This window comes from Lacerta agilis, chromosome 3 (assembly GCF_009819535.1).
Source record: "Lacerta agilis isolate rLacAgi1 chromosome 3, rLacAgi1.pri, whole genome shotgun sequence".
Classification (NCBI taxonomy): Eukaryota; Metazoa; Chordata; class Lepidosauria; order Squamata; family Lacertidae; genus Lacerta; species Lacerta agilis.
This window is the reverse complement of record NC_046314.1, coordinates 8,853,793-8,868,648: the sequence shown is the minus strand read 5'-3', so window position 1 is coordinate 8,868,648 and position 14,856 is coordinate 8,853,793. Positions and strand designations below refer to the sequence as shown.

The 14,856-nt window shown below is 41.9% G+C and overlaps 1 protein-coding gene across 3 annotated transcripts in view; it reads left to right on the top strand.

Moving 5' to 3' along the window:
* Window positions 1-1,341: 1,341 nt before the first annotated feature.
* CTNNA1 (catenin alpha 1) overlaps window positions 1,342-14,856 on the top strand; it is a 70,117-nt gene continuing 56,602 nt past the window's right edge. The window contains exons 1-2 of one of the 3 annotated variants that reach the window (XM_033142807.1): window positions 1,342-1,365; window positions 12,590-12,696. In XM_033142807.1, the coding sequence (XP_032998698.1) occupies window positions 12,592-12,696 (105 nt within the window). In that variant the 5' untranslated portion in view covers window positions 1,342-1,365; window positions 12,590-12,591. Of the gene's footprint in view, window positions 1,366-1,530; window positions 1,678-12,589; window positions 12,697-14,856 lie in introns of those variants that run through there. The other 2 variants (XM_033142806.1, XM_033142805.1) reach the window with 2 other exon arrangements.

Genomic DNA, 14,856 nt, shown 5'->3' with positions numbered 1-14,856 from the left:
GTATTTTTCCATGTATGACTAGATTTCCCCCCCTGAAAATAATGTCCAAAATTTTGGGGTGTCTTATACATGGATAGATCTCCCCCCATTTTCTTAAATCGGAATCCCCGTCTTATAGGCGGAAAAATACAGTACTTATCTCCTTAGGTCTGGGGTGGGGGTCGCATAACTTCCATACCCTCCAACTATTTTCTTGATGAAAATAAGAGACATCCTAATGAAAAGTGGGACATTCCAGGATCAAATCACAAACTGGGGCGGCCTCTTACAGGTAGGTAGCTGTGTTGGTCTGCCATAGTCAAAACAAAATAAAAAAATTTAAAAATCCTTCCAGTAGCACCTTAGAGACCAACTAAGTTTGTTCTTGGTATGAGCTTTCGTGTGAATGCACAACTCTTCAGATACCTGTGTTAAGATACCTTCTTCAGAAGGCCTCTGTTAAATTTGGGGCAGTCCCTGAAAAAACAGGAGACTTTGGAGAGTCTGGGAGTTTTATCTTGGAACCAGTGGAAGAGCAGCTTTCTATGTGCCTAAAACAAATACTGATAATTTTGCCTGGGAACTAGCTGAAGGTGCGGTTTTTTTATTCATTCCCTGATTCATTCCCTATAGGGCAGCAGCTGAGGCTGAATCTCCTCCCCACACACCTGTTCAGGTACCTGTTAGATACCTTCTTCAGAAGGCCTCTGTTAAATTTGGGGCAGTCCCTGGAAAAAACAGGAGACTTTGGAGAGTCTGGGAGTTTTATCTTGGAACCAGAGCAGCTTTATATGTGCCTAAAACAAATACTGATAATTTTGCCTGGGAATTAGCTGAAGGTGCGGGTGTTTTTTTAAAAAAAAAATTGCTTTTTTGGCAGAGTCTCTACGCCTATCCGCCTGCATTTCACTGGTGATTTCTTTTCTGCAGTTGCACCGGAGGTCTTAATTCTTGAGAAGCAGCAAGTGAGGTCATGAAGGGTTTCGCTGGCGCTGACGAAACTCTTCCTCGCAAACGAGGAAGGGCCGATCCAACCGAGTTGCCTCTCTCACCACCCGAATGAGATCACGGGCACCTCCCGGAAGTGGCTTAATCGCACCTCTCACGACAGGCCTTATATGGGGAAATATGGGACGGGTGGGGGGCGGGAGAGACACGCAACAAAAGTAGCCCTTGGGCCTGCAGAGGCGCCCGCCTTCCCTCACTAGGATAAAGCGAAACCAAAGCAGTTTCCTCATGTGACCGGAATCCCAAACTCTCACCTGAAAACTTTCCCCTGCCTGATTCATTCCCTATAGGGCAGCAGCTGAGGCTGAATCTCCTCCCCCCACACACCCTACATTTCCCAAAAGCCAGGTGTGCGGCTCCGTCAGGTGTGTGTGTGAGGTAAATTTCGTTACCTTCTCAGGTAAGGCCTCCAAGGCGGAGGGCGGTGCTGGGGTACAGCCGGCCGCGGCCCGGCCCGACGACGGGCGGAGGGCGGCGCTTGGGAAGAGCCGGCGTCGGGCGGAGGGCGGTGCTGGGAAGAGCCAGGCCGGGAGGCGGCGGCGGCTAGGAGGGGGGAGGCGCCCGGAAGAGCCCGTTTCCTAGCCTCCTCCTTCGCAGACTCCGTGGCTCGGCTCGGGACAGGGCGCGGCGGCGGCGGCGGCGAGCGAAAGGCCCACACGGACGGGAATCAAAGCGGCCGGTACAGCACGGGTGAGGGGTCGGGGTGGAGTGTTTTTTGTTTTTTTTTGCCCCTGAGGTAAATAAGCTCCCCCGGTGCGGAAGGTTTGGGTGGGTTTTCTGAGGTAAATAACCTCCACCGGGGGAGGAGGAACAGGAGCGGCCCTCCTCAGGTAACTTTCCACTCAGGCGTCGCCACTTTTCGCCCGGCTGGGCCTCCCCAGGCCGAGTTAAGAAACTTTCAACTTCCGAAGGTGGCTTTAAAAGGGCGGCGGCGGCGGCCTTGGCGCGGCGCCCCGGTCTTTTCCCCCTCGCCCCGGATATATTCTCTCGCTCCCCTTCGAAGTGGGACACGGAACCGTCGTGCGTGTGTGAATGGGTGGGGGGGGGGATAATCCACTCAGACGCTCGAGGCCTTTTCCTGGCTTCCCCTCCCCACCTCCCTTTTCTGGGCGGCGCCCTCATTCCATGCATTTGTGAGCGCTGCTATCTATGAGAGGGAGGGAGAACAGAGAGAGAGAGAGAGAGAGAGGATCTGCTTTTCTTTTCTTCCCCAGTAGTTAGTTGAGGAGGGAGTGGGGGTTTGGGTCTCCTTTCTTTCGCCCAGGATTTATCTCGGGGTTTTTTTTTAATGTTTGTTGTTTGTAGTGCTACAAGCCCCGCTTGTGTGTGCGGCGAAATGTGCAAATGCACGGCAGTGGAGGGGTAGTTGCGCCCCATCAGTTACGGAACTTGCATTGTATCCTCGCCCACAAAGTTAGGATGGAAGTTACTCAAGAGTAAAAAATAAAAATAAAAAAGCAAGCCCCCAAAGAGGCTTTTTGCTGGTCCGCTTGACTTCAAATCCAATTGTAAGCCTAGGGTGATCTGATAAACGTTGACAATTGAGATCTTCCCGTAGATAGTAGTAGTGTTCGGATCATTTTTTTCAAATGCAGTGGCCGCCTGCCATAAATTTACTTTTCTCAATCTTGGTTTAGTTCACATGCGTTGCGTTAATTTGCCCATTATCAAAACATCCCATATTTTAATAAATCCAATCTGTCTCCTGTTAATAGCCAGGATGAGTTCGATTGTTGGGCTACAAGCATCTGTGCCGCAAGTAACATATGTTGTATTGATTCTTTGTAGGAGGGAACAAGTGGCATGTTAAGTGTTCAGAAAGTATTTATAAAGTAATCCTGTGCAAGTTTGCTTGGACTAAGCCGCAACTCACCCTGCCCTGAGGACTTAAGATAGGCTGATGTGTATGAGGTATCTGAAGAAGTGTGCATGCACATGAAAGCTCATACCAATAACAAACTTAATTGGTCTCTAAGATGCTACTGGAAGGATTTTTTTTATTGTGTATGAGGTAGGTTAGGGTTAAAAAAAGTAAAGGACCCCTGACAATTAAGTCCAGTCGCGAACGACTGGGGTTGTGGCGCTCATCTTGCTCTACTGGCCGAGGAAGCCAGTGTTTGTCCGCAGACAGTTTTTCTGGGCCATGTGGCCAGCATGACTAAGCCGCTTCTGGTGAAACCAGAGCAGTGCATGGAAACACCGTTTACCTTCCCGCTGGAGCAGTACCTATTTATCTACTTGCAGTTTGACGTGCTTTCGAACTGCTAGGTTGGCAGGAGCTGGGACCGAGCAACGGGAGCTCACCCCATCGTGGGGATTCGAACCGCCGACCTTCTGATAGGCAAGCCCAAGGCTCAGTGGTTTAGACCACAGTGCCACCCACGTCCCTGAGGTTAGGGTAGGGTTGCCATATTTCAGGAAGTGGAAATCCGGACACAAAAGTTGGGGCAAAGTCACCCACCAAGCTTGATTGCTGAGTGGTGACTTGAACCATTACAAATTTGGATAATAGCCAGATCAGCAAGCACTGCCATGCTGCCCATTCCTGTTCTAGAATAAGAAACAAATATGAATTGCGGAGAGCCTGGCTGCTGGTTGGCCAGGGTGTTCAGAGCTACTTATCTGAGCAGTGGGCAGCCTCTCGAGTCTCCCTTTTGCCTTGGAAATGCAACTTATACAGAAAGGGTCAGGAGTAGGCAAGCAAAATGTTTGACTTTGTGACCAAGGCCAGCCAAAAATTATGGATCCATGTGTGGAAGTTGAGGTGTAAAGAGCTGGTGCAGGAGTGCAGAGTTGCTTTGCAATCCCAGCTGCTGTTTATGAAATATTGTACCCTCCAGAACTCTGTCATATAACCACTGCAGTGCCATAACAGTAGCATTTCATATTACTGCTGAGACAAGGAACTCACTTGACGTATATTTGCAATTAAACTACAAAACTACATCTAAAAGCATATTTTAAGAGCCTTGCCTTTTTGTTTATCATGTACATTTTCCTTTACAATATAGTGTTTTGTAAACATTAGTATAATCTTAATGTACAGTTCTAAAGTTGCACATTAAGCAATAAGTTATGTTTGTCATATGTCAAATTGTTATTGATACGATAAATTCCAGAAGAAGAGTGTAGCACATAATGGTTGCTTCCAGTGTCACCTAAAACATGGTTTAGTAAAATACGAACAAGCCTAGCCTCCTCCTGGGCTTGTGTGCTTCCTCCCAACTAGGAGGAGGAGTTAAAACGCTTTTTGTTTAACCGTGGTTTGGCATATTAGATTTGAAACTTTGGTTAATTATCTAGTGGCTAACAAACTAGTCAGCTTCATACCACTATCTGAAGTGGCTTATTTGAAACTAAGTATGTTTAATGTTAACCACAGTGACGGGTCTGGACAACATGACAAACTGCAATTAACCAAAAGCTGACATGAAAGCATCCAAACTCCTTAGTGGAGGGGGTAGAAGGAATGCATAAGCCCAGAGGATGCTAGCCTCATTCATATCTTGCTAAATTGTATAATACTGGAATACAGTAATATGTTGTAATTTTTTTTAAAATAAAAATGTCTTTATTGAAAACCACATCGAAATGTACAAACAAAAAATACACAAATCAACAAATCAAATATCCTGTATTACATTAGTCTGATATTTCTTCCTATATTATTTGAATCTCCCCCCTCGTCCTCCCCCCTCCCATCCTCCCTACTTCCCTCACCTATATGCGATCTTATTGGTCTTATATTATCTTATTCTGCTGTGTTATTTAATTTTCCTAAATATATCCATACTTTTCATAATGTTACTCAGTCACCTTGCGATATATAACCTGTAATATGTGCTATTAGCTAGTTTACCTTTCCAAATTTCTCCATATATACTTCCACACATTCCCATTCTTTGTTGACTTTCTGAGTGGACCCTCTCACTGACACTGTTAATTTTGCCATAATCATAAATTCACAAATTTTTGATCTCCGTTCGGACAGCTCTGGCACTATTGTTGTTTTCCAATTCTTTGCGACTAAAAGTCTTGCCGCTGCAGTCCCATATAAAAATATATTCTTCTTATCCTTAGGAATGTCATCAGTCAGTAAGCCCAGTAAATATTCTTCTGGGTTGTTATGAATTGTAATTTTAAACATTTTTTTGCAATTCCTCATGGATCTTTATCCTAAACTGCTTTATTAGATGACACCCCCACCACATATGGATTAGGGTTCCGACTTCTACATTACATCTCCAACATTTGTTTGAATAATTTTTGTGTATTTTGGCCAATTTCATATGTGGTAATGTTTTATTCCTGGGATCCCATGGATTATGTAGGTTTCCCCTGTTCTATACTTCTTGGAGGCAGTATCTCATTTTTTCACTTTGTTTATGGAGTTGGTAAAAGTTACAGGTGTTTTGAGAATTGAACATAACTGTTATAAAACACTGTACACAGGCTTACCTCCTGGGTGATGACTAACTTTAGCTCCCCAAATTCTGTCCTGGCTTGTGTAGCAGGAACATTAGTTGCACTGCTAGACATTGGTATAGTTCAAATCTAATTAATTGTTGCTTCCAATAGAGTTTTGCTTATTGTGTTGGATCAATGTACATGGTCAGTTTTTCAAAGAAGCCACTTTCAGAAAGCCACTACAAAGTTGACTAGTTTTAAACCAACAGCTAATTTGTTCAACACAGTTGCAGGTTTGACAACATGACAAACGATTATGAAGTAAAAACAGGTAGGACAGGGCCCTACCCAGACAGTTTACAATCTCTAATTCAACACACAGGAAGGGAGTGGGAAGTAGAGAAGGAAAGAGTGTCCCATTTGAGTACCTTCACATTCATTGAGAAGAGGTTAATGGAATCTAAGAAGGCTTAGATGTATCCTAACGATGAAATCCAGGGTGGGTTGAGGGCTTTGGTGTTTGTCTTTGAAGTCTTCTTGGGTACTGTACAGGAAGTATATGAAATTCAGGAAGATTCATATTTTGCTGAAGCTGTAGGGGGCAGCTTTTGTTGCCAGCACACTACTGTACTTCAATAACCCCTAAAAGGAGCAACCGCATGGTTGTCCAGATAATTTGACTAATTTCCATGGTATCACCAGCACCCTCAGAAATGCTGATGTGGGAAGTATCTCAACCCTGTGGTTACTTGTCATAGGTACTATTGGGGTTTCGTGATATTGAGGCACCTGGAAGCAGCTCTGTGCTGTTCCTATAGCACAAATAGGCAAACACACTTTGCTTTCTTCCCTGGAGATAAGTAGTCTGTTATCAGCTTGTGTAAATCTGAGAACACTGTTATGTCATTTCTTATTCAAGAAATCTCTCTGGAAAGGAAAGAAACCTTTCTTGGCATTTCTTTGCAGAACGGCTTGCTTTCAACTGTTTTTTGGGTTCTAAAAAATTCATTCTGGTTCAGATTTGGCCCTGGTTGCACCCATTTTCAGAGTAATCAATTTTTCCTTTGTAGCATACTGCCCAATGTACACACATTGTCACCACTGCGTATCATTGAAAATAGCACACAAAACTTGGTTAGGTTCTGAATTGTACCTAGTGAAAGAGATTTGGGGAGCACGAAACAAGATTATTTCATCTCATTGGATGAACTATCCATATCATAGAATAAATATTTACAAGTCAGGTTGAAATTTGATTTTTCTGCATAGTTCCATTATATGTTAGGCAACATTTTCTTACCTCTGTGAATGTTACACTGGATGTGGGAGAAAGGACCATGCTTAAAAGATGAAAGTTTTTTTTTTTTAATGATTGAAACATGATAGCAGATTGTACATTGTATTGCAGACTTCTAAAGTGTGGAGTAAGTACAGTTGTACCTCTGGTTACGATTGCTTCAGGTTGCGTTCGTCACGGGATACGAACACGCCGAACCCGGAAGTACCGGAACAGGTTACTTCAGGGTTTGGCAATTTGCACAGGCGCGCAAAATGACGTCATTCACAGAAGTGCCGAATCGCGCCGCGCACACACACAGACACGGCACTTCAGGTTGCGGACCTTTCAGGTTGCGAACAGGGCTCCAGAACGGATCCTGTTCGCAACTAGAGGTACCACTGTACTACTTGACATAAAGTTAGTGGGCAGTGTTCTGAGTTGAGAGGGACAGATTGGGGCAAGAGATTTTGTTTCCTCTTCCAACTTGGGTGTATATTGTAAAACCCTATAAACATCCATTGGAACTGAAAATTTATGTGTCAATCTGGTATTTTGGTCTGTCTACAAAAAGTTGAGGCTGGCATACTATTATCTTCTGACTCATCAGTGACAAAAATTTTAGAGGCCTGTGATTTTAGAGGCCCTTTTAAGAATGTTAGGGGGTGCGCAGGGGAAGGACTAGACCATATGGAAAATGAACATTGTATTTTAGCTGCAGTTCATTCATTTTCGGCTTTGTATTCTTGTTATAAAAAAGTGTGCCTAGACATTCTGTTGTTGTGCCCATAACCTAGGTTTAAGGTGCCATTTAGCTCCTAGCTTTCATATCTCAGTTTCTAACACTGTATGGAGGTGATTGTTACATTAATTTTAGAAGTTCAAATGGACTGCTGCTACTTGACTGCTGCTACTTGAGGGAGGGAGCCAATCCTAAAAAGGAAGAAATGAGCCACAGCAGTTTCTTTTGACCTCTTTGGTAAAGGGGTCTCTAGTTTGAACATTATTTTTGTTTCTTTTTGTTTTTTGGGATGTATCAAGCCATATCCAGTACAACATTACTTTATAAATCATTTCTATTGAATTCATGTAACCTTAATTCCTGCATGCATGTGTAGAATTACTCATTTTGGTGTACCTACTTGGGAATTTAGTTTCCCACCCCCAATTACAAATGCCATACTGTGATTCCACATTTTCTGTTAGGGCAAACAGGAGGGACAGGTAATGTTAAAAGTTTTGTCATGGGTGGATAAAATTGCTAGGCAGTGTAATTTTAGGGTGTACTTGCATATATGTGTTCTTACTGGAATAACTGGTTTCTCTTGTCCCCTTACAACTGCTTCTCTACAGAATCAGTCAGCATTTATTCCTTCCTCTGTCGTTGGCTTAATGTGCAATCCTCAAGATAAGCTGTGTTAAAGAGGATGTATTGCCATTCTTTCTTTCCTTTTTACTATTTGTTGAGGGCACTGCCTAGAATATGTGTGTGATGTGTAGTCAAAGTTCTTTGGATAGGATGATTAATGTCTGGTATGTAGTCTGCCAGACAAGTACAGTACTTGCATTAATGCAGTCATTTAATTGTCATCTAGGCCTCCTGCCAAAACTGATGCATTGCTCTATTCAATATTGGAGGTGGTCTGCCCCCCCCCCCCAGTATTCTCTCTGACTGGAATGGAAGCAGCATAGAAGAACAAAAGTTTGAGACTGAGTGAAAAGATGACATCACTGCACAGATATTCCTTTTCAGCAACCATTGCCTTCCTCTTAAACTGATACCATGAGCTGATTTCATTGTGAAATCTGTGGCACAGATTCTTTCTCCCTAATAGAAGCCAGTGTGGTTTAGGGGTTAGATTTTTGGGTTAGGGCCCAGAAGATCAGGGTACATATCCCTACTCACTGAGTAACCTTGGGTCTTAGCATAATCTACAGGTGAAACTTGAAAAATTAGAGTATCGTGGAAAGGTTCATTTCTTTCAGTAATTCAAATTAAAAGGTGAAACTAATATATGAGATAGACTCATGACATGCAAAGCGAGATATGTCAAGCCTTTATTTGTTATAATTGTGATGATTATGGCGTACAGCTGATGAGAACCCCAAATTAACCATTTCAACTTTGGGGTTTTCATCAGCTGCACGCCATAATCATCACAATTATAACAAGCAAAGGCTTGACATATCTCGCTTTGCATGTCATGAGTCTATCTCATATATTAAACTCCAGTAGCTAATGAAAACAATTGCTTACATAAATGGACTTTCCCACAATATTCTAATTTTTCGAGTTTAACCTGTACTTCCCAAAAGGTTGTTGTGAAGATAAAATGGGGCAGGAAGAGAACCATGTACAGTGCCTTGAACTCTTTAGTGGAAAGGTGATCTATAAATGAACAGATAATGCACTTTCTTCTATTAAATTTCTGCAGATGATGCTTAGTTTGCTACCTATTCAACCTACTGTGAACCTAGGAGTCCAGAGATAAGGTGGCTGAATGAGATCTGGTGGTGGGGATTAGAAAAGGATTGATGAAAGCCAAGACTGAATGAAAAGAAGGGTGTAGTACAGTGGTGTCCAAACATTTTTCAAAGAGGGCCAGATTTGAAGAAGTGAAGGGCCATGGGGGGCCAACCAAAGTTGTTGAGCTAGCTTTTTTTAGGATTTTACCCCAGGAAATAAACTGCCACAGGGGCCGAATTAGCCCCCCAAAACAGACTTTGGACATGCCTGGTGTAGTAGATAGGAGGGACAAAACAAAGCACACAGTGGGTAGACCTTGCAAAGATTTCCAAGAAACAGGATTGATACTACAATTCTGTAGTATTGGCAGGAACATTAACAAGGTAGAAAAGCAATGGAATTAAAGAATGTAGAGAGATGGTCAGCTAGGGAAGTTGGGTTGCTAGCAAGCAACATATTTAAGTGCAGGTTTCCTGAAATTGTAGGATAGCTGAATGCTGCTATTGCAGCTCTTTAGCAAACAAGAGACACAAGACATGGAAGTGGGAATGAACTTCTTGGTGGGTGTGTTAGGCTTTTCAGTGGAAAAAAGAATATTAGCCTTTGAAATACATAGTTCTAAACTGTTGCGTATCCGTTTCAAGGCAAAGACCTCTGAGAGCCAGTGTGGTGGTGTGGTTAAGAGCGGTAGACTCGTTATCTGGGGAACCGGGTTCGCGTCTCCACTCCTCCACATGCAGCTGCTGGGTGACCTTGGGCTAGTCACACTTCTCTGAAGTCTCTCAGCCCCACTCACCTCACAGAGTGTTTGTTGTGGGGGAGGAAGGGAAAGGAGATTGTTAGCCGCTTTGAGACTCCTTCGGGTAGTGAAAAGCGGGATATCAAATCCAAACTCTTCTTCTTCTTCTCTGTTCACACAATCCAGTGCCTTTCCAATGCCTTCAGTTAGGCATCCTTTCCAATGCCTATCTGAAGAAGTGTGCATGCACCCGAAAGCTCATACCAAGAACAAACTTAGTTGGTCTCTAAGGTGCTACTGGAAGGAATTATTTTTTTGTGTGACTATGGCAGACTAACACGGCTACCTACCGTATTAGCTATGGTTTGTTGTTAGCTTACTTACGTTAACCATGGTTTAGTGTTATATGGGAACATAAACACTTAATTATCTTTAATTGGTTTGTTTCTTTGCCCCACCCTGCCCTAATCACCCATCGAGAATGCTTGAAAAATGGAACCGCTCTTCCTAGCTCAGTTTGCAAAGATGATGTTGCTCCTAAGTGTACCTGGTAGCAGGATCCTTTCTCTTATCTTCATTTTGAGCCTTTCCTTCATGGTATACAGCTAGAAGTGGTGACATTTTAAAGAGTCTTCTGCCCCACTTATTAACATTCATATCTCTTTACAGAAGTTCATGCATTGAAATACTGCACTTGTGGAAATGTGTGAATAGAACCATGTTGTGTGGGTGGGGGGAGACTTTGTAAAGCTGTGATGTCTGCTAAATTCGCATAGTAATGGGCCCATTCTCTGGCCTCCATGCACCATGCCTATCCTTTGCGCAAAGTATAATAGAAAATGTGAGAGAAATTTTGCTAAGCTTAGAACTACTGCTTCAAAAGTGAATTTAGAAATGCACCATGGTGATAAAAAGGGGGGGGATCAGCACTTTTTAATGCAAGCGTGTATTTTAGCAAAATGGCAAAACAGTTGGCAGCTTTGGGAAGTCATGTCTATATTGCAGTTGGCACCTGTTGCTCAAGGTCCTAAAAACGATTCATGTGGTTTTCATGTCTCATCAGAATTGGATTATCTCCCATTTCACATTCAGTTGAGCATATTCTCACTGGATTTTAAAGTTTGTGTCTGTAACTGTGATTGCTAGAGACATCTTTAAAACATGAATGTCATTATGGATTTTTTTTTTAACCTTAGTAGGGCAATGTAATTATTACACCAACCTAAATATCACAAAATTCTAGTTTGAAACCTTCCTGGCCTAAACCATAATAATAGCTACAGTTTATCCTTTCCCCACCCCCTGCTGTGCAAGCAAGTTGTGATAAGATAGTGGAGTCTTTGTACTGATCAGAGTGGATGGAGAGAGAGTGTTACCTGTTCCCACATATCAAAGATTTGTACCTGTGTTCAGGGTCAAATCATGAGGTGGTAAGGTATATACTAACAAGTACTTAAGCAGTGATGTTGCAGTCAGCTTTTTCTATGCAGAGTCATACCTCAGGTTGCGAACGCTGCGGGTTACGTTTTTTCGGTCTGCACTCGCGCTGAACACGGAAGTACCGGAACGGGTTACTTCTGGGTTTCAGCGCTCGCACATGCGCAGAAGCGGCGCTGCGGGTTGCGAACGTGTCTCCTGCACAGATCACGTTCGCAACCCGAGCGTTCACTGTACTTGGCTATGGAAAACGTGTGTGGATGCAGACTTGGTTGTATTATTGCCTGTGTCTGTTCTGGAGAGTGTAAAGCCAAATAATCTGATTTCTACTGTGCCATGTAATATAGAACTGGATAGCTGGAAGGAGTTAAAGGGCTAGGAGCTTGGGGTGGGGGGTAGGGCTTCTTAAAGCGTTGAAAGTACCACATTGTTTCCAGAGTTTGTGAGAACAGAGAGAGGAAATCCTTGTTTGTCTTGCTATGTTAATGGTGGATGTAGCTATTGTGTAAAGTATGAAGGGGCTATCTTAGTTTCAGCTGCACTACTTTGTTGTCAGTCCCTGTCTTCTTTTTCATGAAACTTGAATGTGTGTTCTCTGGGGGTTTCCAGCGCTATGATACTGTTTGCCCTGCTGTGGGTTACGAGCACAGATAGGATGCTGCTGCTGTATTTTTATTGCAGCACTTAAGAATCGTGGTAGGAATGACAAGGTGTCTATCCTGCTGTTCAGTCAAGACCATCAACACATTAATTCCTCATAGATCAACCTATGCAATCCACTTGAGAGAGAAATCTATTCTTTCTTTCTGCTCCCAACTGTCATCCAGCTCATTGGTCTTTGACTTGTGGGTTGCAGCAGTGACATACATAATTTTAAGTTTTGTTTTGTTAGGGGTTGCTCTCTTAGCGGAAAAAAGACAAAGAAAAACAGAGTGGATGAATATAAACATAGTGGAGGTATATAGAGAAAAAGGCAGGGACGGAAATCAAAAGTAGATCTCATTTTGCAACTCAGGGCTAAACGATGGCTACTGAATCCAACTCTTCCTTTGATGGATAGGACAAGAGTAAATTTTGTGTGCTCTTGCGGCAGAGCTCTAGTACTAAAAGTAATTTGTCCTAGCTTGCAGCTGAAGCATCCATTCTATGCATACTTAACTTTTGAGTAAGCCCTGTTGAATTCAGCAAGTCTTCTGAGTTAAAACAATCACCAGTTTGTGCTGTATAGAGAATTTTAGTAAGTGAAATAACCAGATAATTCCCTCTTCTTCCCTAGAAATGACTACCATTAATGCAGGAAACGTTAACTTCAAATGGGATCCGAAAAGTCTGGAGATAAGGACATTGGCAGTTGAAAGGTTGTTAGAGCCTCTCGTTACACAGGTAACAAAAGCTGTATGTGGTGATGTTCTACTAATGTTTTGGATCAATAGTGAGTTGGGTAACTATTAGTTTAATTGTATTACATCACTAGTCAGTAAGATCTGCATTGGACTTCCAAGTATAAAGGGGGCACCATGGCAAACTTGCAATGTAATCTTCTGCCCACATTTTCTTTTTCTTTTTTTGTAAGAAAACTTCAAAATAAAATGAGCAGGTTATAAAAATCACCTTTTTTAAATAGCTGGTGCATAGCTGGTAAATATATTCTGATACTATCTTTCATAATGCCTTCTGTGCAAAATATTATTGAATGTTGAGTTTGAATGGGAGAAATCCAAGTTCAAATCCTTGCTCATCAATGAAGTCCACTTGGTGAAACAGTGGATAAACAACATATAATATATATTTGTGTGTGTGTGTGTGTGTGTGTGTACACACACACATACATACACACACACACATAATTAAAGCAAACCTTATACTGATCTCTTAAAATGGAATCTGTGGCCCTCTACTAAACCCACAAATCAATATCAAAGGTATTGTGCTCGATTCAAAATAAGTTAGTTTGTTAACCAGTGAAGATGCATTTGTTTAAATGGGACTTACTTAGTTAAGTTTGTAATTTCAATCAGATTTGAGTGCATCTTTTGAAGATTTTGTTCATAGTACTTGGTGATCTCTAAACTATGTCTGACTTGAGAAACAAGGAGCACCCTACAGTCTCATTCACTCCTCCTGATGTTTGCACTCCTTCTCTCCTTCCCAAAATTTCCCCTTTTCTGTGCTAATGGATGATACTAATATCTACATTGAATCAAGTGATGATATGGTTAGAAGCATTTTTCTGACACTGAGCATAGATAACTTTAAAGCAGAGATTAAAACCTTCCAATTTATGGCTTCTAATTCTTGTTTAAAGTCAGCTATGGGTAGCATTCAACTTGAGGCAAATGTAATACTGACTCTAATTATCTCAGGGGAGTGATCATGGAGAATAGCATATGAGCCTGAGTTGGCACGTCTGATCCAAGCATGATTAAGAGACTGCAAAATGTCATATCTGCACCTCACTCACTGACTCAGTTCAAAATAACATTAGAGTGCATTGCTGTTCAAAGAGGAAATCATGACCAAAATATCTCCTTTTTGAGCCCAAATGTAGTGTGGAATAATAGGTCATGCATATTACAGACAATACTGAGGGTCAGGGCATGACAAGTTGTCTCACGTTTTATGATCAATCTCCAGGACAATCCAACCTATATCTCATCACAATAATCTATTAAATTAAGAAAGAGGACAAAGTTGTGCAGTCACATTATGGATATGTGATTTTGTTTCCTACAAAGGTGGACGTTTCCCACATGGAAATACCTTGTTTTGGAACTTAGCTTTCAGCTGTTTGGTTCTAAAAGATTCTGAGTGCTTGGTTTGTGAGCAAATCACTTTGCTAATTGTTCTTGCATTTACTTTTAATCACCACCCCAATGCTGCTTTATTATTATTTCTTGCAGCTGGCCCTTCCTGATATAGTCCAGCATAGCTTAATCCAAACCAGAATTAAAACTTTAAAACAAAATCCAATATAGTAAGCAAGCAATAATACAATTTAGCAATACACAATAATTAACAAACAGTAAATTATCAATTAATATATCACAAAATATTTTCTAAAACAGTGAAAAGGAAGTATCCTGTTAGGTAGTGCAAAGGCTTTCTTCAGTTATAAACCAACAGATTTGTATAATGCTTGATCTCAAAAACTTAGGTATTTCCTCTGTGGTCTGTATGCAGATGCACACTTTATTTTGTATATCTGTTGAGGAAATATTTGAAACATAAAAGGGGAAACTTTAAATTGGTCTATCCTACTGGGTGGCCTCACCCAAGTAGCTTTCTCTATCTTGCAACGTTATTGGGATAAAATGGAATGGTACCATGTATGCCACCCTGAGCTCTTTAGAGGAAGGAATTCAAACATAAGAAAGAAAAATCCCATGTAACATTAAACTGATGTCTTGTGTATACAAAACAGTGACCTGTTTCCATAATATAGCAAGTAATTGTGAATAACCACAGACATGTAGCATCATGAGAAGAAATTGGCTTGGAAAAGGATGAGAGAAAAGCGGTTTTTGAGAGAAGCAGTATGAATAT